The sequence below is a fragment of the Daldinia caldariorum genome (assembly GCF_022478825.1).
Source record: "Daldinia caldariorum strain CBS 122874 unplaced genomic scaffold F4812scaffold_24, whole genome shotgun sequence".
Lineage (NCBI taxonomy): Eukaryota > Fungi > Ascomycota > Sordariomycetes > Xylariales > Hypoxylaceae > Daldinia > Daldinia caldariorum.
In genome coordinates this window covers 350,873-361,832 of record NW_025953060.1, presented here as the reverse complement: position 1 = coordinate 361,832, position 10,960 = coordinate 350,873, and the positions used below count along the sequence as shown (strand labels likewise).

The 10,960-nt window shown below is 46.9% G+C and overlaps 3 protein-coding genes across 3 annotated transcripts; all 3 read left to right on the top strand.

Moving 5' to 3' along the window:
- Positions 1-1,738: 1,738 nt before the first annotated feature.
- Positions 1,739-4,146, top strand: F4812DRAFT_445574 (MFS general substrate transporter). The gene is made up of 3 exons (XM_047935576.1): positions 1,739-2,178; positions 2,252-2,464; positions 2,771-4,146. The coding sequence occupies exons 1-3, from the start codon at positions 1,945-1,947 to the stop codon at positions 3,890-3,892; spliced, it is 1,569 nt and encodes a 522-aa protein (XP_047786141.1). The 5' UTR covers positions 1,739-1,944; the 3' UTR covers positions 3,893-4,146.
- A 704-nt stretch (positions 4,147-4,850) lies between these two features.
- F4812DRAFT_445566 (uncharacterized protein) lies at positions 4,851-7,424 on the top strand. Its single transcript, XM_047935575.1, has 4 exons — positions 4,851-5,516; positions 5,604-6,047; positions 6,135-6,916; positions 6,973-7,424. The coding sequence occupies exons 1-3, from the start codon at positions 5,189-5,191 to the stop codon at positions 6,845-6,847; spliced, it is 1,485 nt and encodes a 494-aa protein (XP_047786140.1). The 5' UTR covers positions 4,851-5,188; the 3' UTR covers positions 6,848-6,916; positions 6,973-7,424.
- Positions 7,425-8,558: 1,134 nt separating this feature from the next.
- F4812DRAFT_232529 (MFS general substrate transporter) lies at positions 8,559-10,872 on the top strand. Its single transcript, XM_047930552.1, has 5 exons — positions 8,559-8,865; positions 8,932-9,011; positions 9,074-9,138; positions 9,194-9,413; positions 9,469-10,872. The coding sequence occupies exons 1-5, from the start codon at positions 8,775-8,777 to the stop codon at positions 10,603-10,605; spliced, it is 1,593 nt and encodes a 530-aa protein (XP_047786139.1). The 5' UTR covers positions 8,559-8,774; the 3' UTR covers positions 10,606-10,872.
- The last annotated feature ends 88 nt before the right edge of the window (positions 10,873-10,960 follow it).

The following is a 10,960-nucleotide window of genomic DNA, read 5'->3' as shown; positions in this document are numbered from 1 at the left end:
GGCCCAATGGTCCAGATCGCAGTCCCGGCAACTTAAGCGACATCATCTCGTCCTTCCGGATCTTGTGCTAAGGCGCATCCGGCTTTTATCAGTGGAACTCAAAGCCTGCAATCCATAGGGTAGCTTTCGCTGGTGCCACGACATCCACGACATTTGTGTTGTATCGCATCTGTTCGCAAGCAGGAAGGACAGATCTAGAAACTTATGGGATAGTAGGTCTAAGAAGATCGGCTTTGCTCGAGTCGCGCTTCTTATTAGACCTAAATTTTATTAGACCTAAACTGGTTGGCTTTGACGCGGTGTTAGTTAAACATGGTATTAAAACTGTACCTGCTTAACGCCATTTTTAGACGAACATGGCGTCAGCGAGATGGGATAGCTTTGGTCCACCATGGAATTTTTATTGTGGTTAGAATCGCCGGTGATGCCCATAATTGCAGACGAGTCCCCATCTCTCTCCACACACCTTAGGACAAGCCGTTCAAGGTCTAGATCGCGTATTGAGAAATGTCGAATTATTTTATGTTCCAGTAGATATTGTGGCGTAATGAGACGCAATGAGCGTGTGTCTCTCTCTCCTCGGTCATATCTAACCTGTATATCGTATTGTCTTAGAGCCTCGAGTTTTATTGGATTGGAGATTCTCAAGCCTCCTAACGCCCGAAGCACGTAGGTGTATACTCATCTTCATTACCTAAGGTATTGGACTTGGTGGGATCTCTATCCCAGCGTGGGGAAATGAGGGGACAAGCCTAGGAAAAGAAATCGTACGAGCACTGTACCCAAGTATAAAGTCCATTGTTCTAGTTTGTTGCTCGGCTATCTCACAAGGGTTTCCCCTGCTCCGTGTAAGTCGCCTCTGCGGCTGACCCATCCGGCTCCCCTCGGTATGATCGCGCTATCCTCGCCTTCGGGAAATGATGTAACTTTATGATAATGCACAACCCTAAAGCAGGTATCTCATTAGATTTGTAACGATACATATCATGGTTTGCTCCATATGCATAACACGGAGAGTCGCGGAGAGCTGCATACACGATCCATCATACATCATACGTACCTACCTATGTAGTGAGGTAGTAGTTTGGAAGGGACCTCGGACAAAGAATGATAGAAAAAAAAATCAAATCTTATCCGTCGCCCTAAGAAAAGCACGTCCCGAGATTCGAGCAAACGAACGGACGAAACTCACCCTCTACTCCTCATCACCATCTCCACAGCTATCAGGGGTGAGGGGAGCAACAGTTCGCAGAGCTTTAATTTGACCCAGTAGAGGGATACCCGAGTCTAACGCCCTTGCTTTCATCCTCTTCGCAACGCAACGCAACGTTTATCGTCATAGCTTCCGTACTCTACCGATCGTCGGGTAGTCTAGCCCAAAGATGAAGGCGGTCTTTGGGTCTTTGGGGTCCCCTTTGTTCTTGGCTCGATTCTCACAAAGGAATATGGCAAAAATGGTCGATAGGCCAAGCCTGTAGAGGCCGTGTTGGTTTTTTCTTCTTATTCTCATGACTGCTAGCCAACATAACGTCAGCTATCCTCCCGGGTATCTGTCCAATCATCGTCATCGTAACTTGCATATATGATCCTGGTAGCTTCAAGGATCCCATTCCCTTCCCCCGCACCACCCCAAGATTAAGTCCCTAGACCGCCTGGAGGCTAGAGGCCTTTAGAATTGGGGGTAATGACTAGGTTACTGTATGTAGGTAGTTTTAGTCATTACTTGAGAGAAACTCACATTATAATAACCTGTCGAGTATGCCGTATTATCTCTGTTTCCCTATCTTGCCGTAAGCCGTCTTAATCTTTTCCCCCCCTTCTCATCCGGGCCTCCTTCAAATACGACCGAGGTCCCTCCCGACTCTCGTCATTGTGTGTTCCCTTTCCGTAGTGAACATCACATTAGGTAGACAAGAACCTCGTTTGCTTTGATACAGCTCAGCAATGACAACAGTCAAGAACGAAGGCGCATTGGCGCCTCACAACTCTTACGGAAATGAAGTTATAGACGAGGCCAATATCTATCCTCCTTGGCATGGCATGTCGGCGACAGAATATTTGGCCACGCGTATCTCTACGCTCAAGCCTCCGATGACAAAAGCGCCCAATCCAATTCGCTTGGTTAGGATGCTGAATCGGCGCCAATGGGCTTTCTTTGGTGTCGCATTTTGGGCTTGGGTACGTCTGAGTTTTGACCTGTTCCTTTTTCTCTTATTCTTCTTTTTCATTTTATTCTGATGTTAGAATATAGACGTGGGATGCTTTCGACTTCTTTACTGTATCTCTAACAGTCGACGACTTGGCCGAATCGTTCGACAGGTCCAATACCGATATAACATGGGGCATTACGCTCGTTCTTATGTTCCGATCTGTTGGCTCCATCCTCTTTGGTATCGCAGCCGATCGCTACGGTCGGAAATGGCCCTTCATCGTTAATAACTTGCTGTTCATCGCACTCGAATTGGTATGTCGTACATTGCACATCACTTACATCATGCTTCATGTTCCCCAGAAACCCAGAAAAATGCAATGGCAGGTTCCACCCCCAAGAATAACACCCCATAAGTTACTTCGTAACGTGGCGTTCCTTAAGCTCGGGATGCCAATCACTCTCCCACAGCTTGGCGTCGCTTGGCGCAGCGTTGGCAAAGCTTCATCATCTTTTTTTTTTGTGGTTCCCTCGTCGCATCTGGATCTGGACAGTTCTATTCTCCGCTTCGAATTTTGTGCGTGATATCGGATCGCTAACTTTGTAAAATGTACCTGATAGGGAACCGGTTTCTGTAATACGTACGGAGAATTCCTGGCTTGTCGTGCCCTTTTCGGAGTGGCTATGGGTGGCCTTTACGGAAACGCCGCCGCAACCGCTTTAGAAGATCTGCCAAACGAGTCGAGGGGTTTAATGAGCGGTATCCTCCAACAGGGATACGCTTTCGGTTATCTGCTCGCCACGGCCTTCGCCCGTGGTTTGGTCAACACCACATCTCACGGCTGGCGCCCACTATTTTGGTTCGGCGCCGGGCCCCCGGTTCTTTTCATCATCTGGCGTTTCTTTTTGCCTGAGACCGAAACGTATAAACAACACCAGGCGCTGAGAGTTGCCAATGGAAGCATCGGCAAGACATTTATAACGGAGGGTAAGGTTGCTTTGAAGCGTCACTGGATGCTACTTACCTATTTGGTCCTCCTCATGGCCGGTTTCAACTTCATGTCCCACGGTTCTCAGGACTTATATCCCACCATGTTGAGAAACCAGTTCAACTTTAACTCCAACCAAGTGACCGTCACTCAGGTCGTCGCGAATCTGGGAGCCATGAGCGGAGGAGCCATCGTAGGTTTCTGCTCGCAAATATTCGGTCGCCGTCTTAGTATCATTGTTATGTGCATCATCGGCGGTGCTCTTCTGTACCCCTACACGTTCGTCTCCAACGAGAGGATCATCGCCGCAGCATTCTTCGAGCAGTTTTGCGTCCAGGGTGCTTGGGGTGTTATTCCCGTGCATCTGATGGAATTATCGCCCGGTGCATTTCGAACCTTTGTCGTCGGTACCAGCTACCAACTGGGTAACCTGGTCTCATCGGCCAGTTCCACGATCGAAGCGACAATCGGAGAGCGTTTCCCGCTAGCGCCTAAGAACAACGTAAAGCGATATAACTATGGCATCGTCATCTGCATCTTCATGGGTTGCGTTTACGCTTATGTTATCCTGCTAACGCTGCTTGGTCCTGAGCATCTAAACAGGAGCATGGACGTCGGTCACGATGCCGATGCACTTGAGGCAGCAGGACAGGAGAACGTTAGCAAGGCAGTTGGACATGATATCCACGGGCGCGAGGCCTCGGCAAGCGAGGATGGCGACCCGGAGAAGGGAACTGTTACTCATGCGAATTAGGATTAGATTCGGAATATTTACGACAGGGACCGCTAGCAATGATCACTTACTGATGATCCCGGTGAACGATGGTCGTCTCTGAAATTTTGAATATCAGTCTTTAGTCTTTCATGTTTAAAATCGATTAGGTGTGTTATATCTAGATGGATAAGGGCCGGGTTTGTTTTGATACCATTTTAGTTTACAGATTAGTTTACAGAATATGATTCAATATTAAGTTGCCTTGTATTATCGTCCAAGTGCTACATACAACCAAGCCGGCACGTTCTCCGGCGATATACTACTATATGTGAGTTGGGGTTGCATGTACGATATTTACCTTACCTAACATTACAAAAAAAATTGTCGTTGGTGCAACGATTTTGTCTTGGATAGCGAGAAGTTAGGTGTAATTGTATGACTGGAGATCTCTTGGCTTCGAGTTCGAAGGTGATCGCTGTTAATCATATGACGGGTGTAGTTAAGTTGGTTTAGGTACCTGATACCGAGTAGTCGAGTAGTCGAATAAGTCGACCCGGTCTTGTCCGCCTTGGCTGTCTTAGTTCGAATCTCGGCGCCTACTATGTAGGGAGTGACATTTCGCGTCATCCCAGGACTTAACCTAGTAGTCGGAGAGAATATGGATGGTGGATGCTTCAGCGCTGCCAGGATGCCTGACAGACCTAACCAGTTAACAACATAACGAACGACTTAGGTAATTTAATATTTCTATTAGCTTATCCCTTGCGCATCTATCTAGTTTACTTTACGTAAGGTATAAACCACTTAATCTTGGAATCCTGTATGCATAACAGGTGGTTGAAGTACTATGTATGGCATCCCGTTGCGATAACCGAACATACCCCAACCGGCTTCTAAGAGAAAGCTAAGTGTTAGTCTAATAAAACCTAGGGATAGCAAACATTAGGAGCTATCCTTGGTCACCTACATTAATAAGATTCATAGCATTAGGTAACAGCATAATTTAAGCCATACACGCTTCATAGGTATTTTAACTTATAAAGTCCCTTCCCTGTGTTTGAGGTGTGCCTGCGCATTAGGTACGGACATTAATAACCACCCCGGCTGCCCGGCCGAGAGACAGGTTTTTTAGACTCGGCGTTGACGTCATGACCGAACCAACCATTTTGCCATCAACCTGTTCTACACTGCTGATCCAAGGTTCGACCGAGAATTAATCATAGATCCAAGTGTTGTAGATGATGTTAGATATTTTATTAGCTGCTCGAAAGTAAATCCATACAACTCCTAAAAAAAAAAAAAATCAGTGTCTCGATCTCATATCGGTTTATTCCAATGAGAAATATGGGAATTAACTTGCCCGATATCGTAAACGCCGTCATGCCGGATCGTGGTAACGGAAACGTAGGAATCATCTCGTCTAACCTTGGTCCCAATCATAATGAAAACGGGTTTCTCTCCAGCGACTTCCCGCATTCTACCCCGAGGTTATATATTACTGCCGAAGACGACGAGTTTGACCTAGTCACTCTAAATGATTGGAGAGACGAGGGGTTCATCGTCGAATATATCCCCATGGGCGGCGGCGGTAATGAATATCGAATGAAGCTAGAATCCTTAAGCAGGACCAACTTAGGCCCCTGCGAAACCTACGGCATCATCGGTATGTTCGCAATTTAGACGTATCAAAGTACCTTAGCATATCTACGTCGTTCCTAGGACCTAGGTATTATTCTGACGTGAAGTTTAGCGTACGGAGATGCCGCCAGTTTCTGCATGGAGCACTTTCACATTCTAGATAACAATCCCGAGTTCAAGCTCTGTTGTCTTATCGCCTATTATCCTACGCGTATTCCAGACACGCGTACCAAGTTTCCCGGCGGCATCCATGTGCTTGTTCACCTAACAACCGGTGAAGAAGTCGGCATCGTGAAGCAGACCCAGATAGTCGGCGTCCAGGGGAAGAAAAGGATCTCAAAATGGAAAGTCGATCGTGGTATGGGCGCTGGCGGAACCATGCAGGCATCGTACCCAAGCTACACATACAATGCGCTGCCCGGCTTTGCGGAACGTGACCTGGATGAGTTTGACAGGGTCAGCGCAGAGCTTAGCTGGAGCAGAAGTTTAGCAACGGCACGTAGAGCTTTTCGAAGAGACGTTGATCTAGAAACGGTGCTGGACCAGAATGTTGAAAGTAAGCAAGTCCTATCATTTAGCGATCTGAACGGAAGAAGAAAGCCGACGTGTTCGGATATTGTTAACATCGATTAACCTATCTAAGGCAAATTCTATAATCGCCATTTGCAGCAGGCCATATCGACTTATTCCACTCACAAGAGCCCTCATGTTACCTATACCCCTACCTTAACCGGGGCCATTGGCTCCGATGAGCTCCAGAAATTTTACTCCGAGTTCTTCATCGACAAAAACCCGCAATCCCTCAAGCTCACTTTACTCTCGCGTACTATCGGTGCCGACCGTGTTGTCGACGAGCTGCACGTCGCTTTCAAACACACGCAAGACATGCCTTGGATACTTCCAGGGGTACCGCCAACTAATAAGAAAGTCGAGATTCTTGTCGTAAGCATCGTGACTTTTCGTGGCGGCAAGCTATATCACAAACACATCTACTGGGACCAGGCTAGCGTGCTCGTGCAAGTAGGTCTATTGGATCCCAAGGCGGTACCGAAGAATGCTAGCGAGGCAGGAGTCAAGCGGCTACCAGTGATTGGTAGACGGGCAGCTAGGAGCGTACTTGCGGGATACGACGAGGGTGACGAGGGCGAGGCCACGAACGAATTGATACCAGAGTGGGATGACGAAGAAGATGACGAGGTTGGTGACACAGCAGAGGCGGGCGACAAGAGTAACGGTGCCAAGACTGAGGAGACAAAAGGGGGCGAGAAGGAGACAGGCGGATTGGAGGATAAGGAATCTGAACGATCGGCACCGGGTCAAGAAAAGGATCAAGATGCGAAAACAGAGGGAGACTGACGGCGGTTGCCGTGCGTTTGGGAATAGGAGCCTTGGATGATTCTTTGTTGAAATAGATTGGCCATTCGTCTGAAATCATGTAAGGCTAAAGGTACCTAACCTATTAATTGAGCTTAATCACTTACCCCAACCTAAGGTTGACTACCTCACTATTAGTGCCGTTTCTTTCTGAGACATCTCTGTAAGGTAAAGATTTCAAAAGAGGTAAACTTGCTTTTGGAGGTTTGGGGGTTTACCATAGATAGGAGGTATGTACATATAGTTGCTAAGACGATAGATCTGAAACGAAATAGCTGACAACCTAAACTAGAACTGTTTTCACTTCACGGCTTATGCAGAGATGACTTTGACTTTAGGTTGGGTCAATGCATGTATTGGAATACATGTTTTAGGAAACACCTGTATCTGGTCCTTACAAGTTGTTTACAAGCATTAGTTATGAAGTAGTTAACCATCATGATCGCAGAGGATTAACTTAGTTTTTTCTTTATTCAAGTAAATAATAGTTAGCACGACTCCATGCTATTTCAAGCTTGACTCGAGGAGATTCTAAAGATGCGCAAGTCTTAGGTCTACGATAGGAGGTAGGTATATGCAATGTAGATAGGCTATAGGACTTTGTCGTCGCCTGGTTGGGCATGGCAATGTGGGGGTGCTATGTAAACGAGAAAGTCTATCAGCCGCAAACGCGCCGGGGGGGTTGTTATAAGTCGGTATATCGGTGCTCATCTCTACCGATTCGTTTCAAATCCATAGAATCCACGACGAAGCACAGGTATTCAAGGTTGCATTGCGCATCGTCAAAGTCTTCTGCCTCCTTGTTTTCCATAGGAGAAATAAGCCACATATTCGTAAGCGAGTAACGGGGACGATAGACAAAGATCGTCGTTAGAATCAGTGATGTTTTTAGCTATTATTGGATAATTCTCCTAGTGTAAATAAGGGTTACTGAACCACACCAAGAATTCTCCCCCATTCCGATGCCGAGAGATCGTCAACACCGATTCGGGCGTTTATCGAAACGAGTGCGAAAGCACGGTGGCTTGCAGGGCTAGAAGGATCAGATTAACTACCTAGGTAGGTAACCAACTAAACTTCAACTACCGCGATGAATCGTGCTGTCGTGCCGGATCGACAGGGGCCCGGCTGTTTCCGACCAGGTTGTGAAAGGGGATATTTGTTTTACAACCCTGGATGATTCGCGCTTTTCGGGCTCCCGTTGATGTCTTATTAACTTTGTTAAGTTGACATAGCATATGAATCTCTTGTGGGGCGGAACAGTCAAGACGAAGATCAATCATAGTGGCTTTTTTGATAGGCCATGAAGTATCTGACAGTAACTAGAACTCTACAACAGACATTCCAGCCCGGTCTTTTCTGTATTCCTTGCGTTTTCAGTACTTCTCCCCCGTGCTTTATTATTTATTATTATTATTTTCTTTTTTTTTTCTTGTTTTCTAAGGCTTGTACGAGAAACGTCTACTACAGGCGATAAGAAGCGAGCTTCCCTTGTTCTTGCTTCACATTTATGATGATGATGATCAATCTTTTGACCCAGGGAACGGCCAAGGTCGAATCCACCGCCAACACATGATGGCTATGTACATGTATTACACTACACCATGTACCAGCCGCCATCCGTGCGACATGATCATCGCAAGGTCACTTTTGGAAGAATAAGTATGACATGTGCTGCCGTGTGTTTTGCGATGACTTGTTTCCTTCTTTGCTATCTCCTTTCTCGTTTCTCAGTTTCCATCTCTGCGTAAGGTAATCATCCAACCAGACACTGCCGGCAGTGTCTTTTCCATCTCTCGTTTTCCTTACGTCGTTTTCTCTTCGGCTACTGTCTTTCATAAAACACTCCTTGGTTTTTTTCTCTCTTTTTTTCTCTCCAATTTTTCCAATTTTTATAACTTCATTCAAAATGGGTCTCGGGGTCTTAGAGGATAGACATATGACCCGGCCGCCGGGGACATCAAAACTTGGCGAAGAAGGCGATCCATCCTTTGATGCGGGTTAGTTATGAGAGCACCGCTTTAACTACCCTTCGTCACAATGCTAAAGATTATAAAAACGTTTAGCGAGCACCGTCGACTTAAAGAAAGATGGCGACATCATCCTGGTTCCTCAGCCGAGCGACTCGCCTAATGATCCGCTCAACGTTAGTAATTCTGATATATGCAACGATCGAGTAGTTGAGGACTGACGAGAGGGAATCTACAGTGGTCAATGGTTCATAAGAACGCCATAATGTTCATTCTTGCTTTTAGCTCTGGCGTCACGACTTCGTAAGTGAACTCAAACCCATAACTTTGAGCTGCATAGAAGGTCTAACGGAAACAGACTTGGTCCGATGATTTCGCCCGGTTTGATCGTAATCAGTAAACAGTTCCATGTCAGTCCTGATATGGTATCTACATTCATGGTCGGGTCTATCCTGCTATTTACTGGTGCTACCACCTTCTTCACAGCGTCAGGAGCAAATATCTGGGGCAAGAGACCATTCTTCGTAATATCTACACTGTTGCTGTTGATATCGAACATCTGGGGTACTTTCGCAGATGTACGTCAAATCACGATCATGTCTTCAACTTCCTCCATATGCTAAGACTTCACAGTCCTTCCCCTCGTTAGCCGCTATGCGCATCTTCCAAGGAATCGCATCCGCTCCTCTTGAGACGTTAGTCACATCCACAGTTTCGGATCTATTCTTCGTTCATCAGCGAGGAACACGCCTGTCTTTGTGGGGAGTGATGCTAGGAACCGGTGTTCTCCTGGGTCAGATCATTTCTGGCTACATCATTGAGTCGTTAGGTATTTCCGGCACTTTTGCTATCAGCGCGCTCATCTTCTGCGTGATACTACCGCTTATGTATTTCGTCATTGTCGAGACCACCTACACGAAGTCGCGCAGCACCAGGTTCGATGAGAAACGTCCAGCTTCACGAGCATCTTCGATAGGAAGTACAGATGTGATTCTTAAGGGAGATGACTCAGCTAGTGAGTCTAAGGAAAGCTATAAGAGTCAACTTCGTATTTTCCGCGGTAGATTATCCGATGACTCCTTTTGGAGGGGCGTGGTCAAGCCGTTCCCTCTCGTCTGTTTCCCTGCCGTCATCTTTTCGACCCTGGTCTACGCATCCTTCTTTTGTTGGCTCTTGATGATCGGTGTCTTGTCTGTCAACATCTTCTCCGCACCTCCGTACAACCTTTCTCCAGCTCAAGTCGGACTGACCAACATCCCGCTGGCCCTTGCCACGTTAATCTTCTCGCCGATTTCTGGATGGATGGCCGACGCAATCCCTGTTTGGATGGCGAAGCGGAATGGGGGAATGTTCGAACCCGAGTTCCGCCTAGTCCTCATGCTCATCGCTATCCCTTTCAGCACAGCGGGATTTATCGGATTCGGGATCTCATCTGCCAAAGGATTACCTTTGGCATGGTGCTTAGTTTGGATCACGATGCATTCGGTAGCTGTACCTTTTGCTTCCCAGGCATCGATCAGCTACGTTATCGACTGCCACACCAAGGACGCGAATCAAGCATTCGTTACCATCAACTTCGTCAAGGCCGTAATGAGCTTCGCCGCTACAACCGTCGGGAACGGAATGCTCGCCAAATTTGGGCCGAGGGACCTATTCATCGGAATCGCGATGCTAAACTTGGGAATCAGCCTCCTAACTATTCCCAGTTACATCTATGGCAAGAGACTGAGGAGCTGGGTGGCGAGGAGTGACTGGGCGAACAGGATCTGAAATGATTTAATAACAACATGGAACATTTTCTATTCTGTGTTGGCTACACGGTTATATTACGTAGGTAGGATATCGTTGGCGACTGATTTGACGGAACCCTGTACCTCGAGGACAAACCGGTGGGAGACGGACGGCGTTATGGGAGCGGCTGGCCGTAAGTAATGTCCCATGTTGTCGAAAGAGATATATCCGTGTATGTATTATTATATTAGCCAGTTTTAATACTGGCAATCTGGGAAACAAGCATCGTTATTATAACTATGCCAACTATCATCCTCCCGTCTCTTCCCCCCTCCTATTCCTTGGGCTTTACCGCAAGGCTTATGAAAGGGGCACGCCGATCGACCCGGTTACA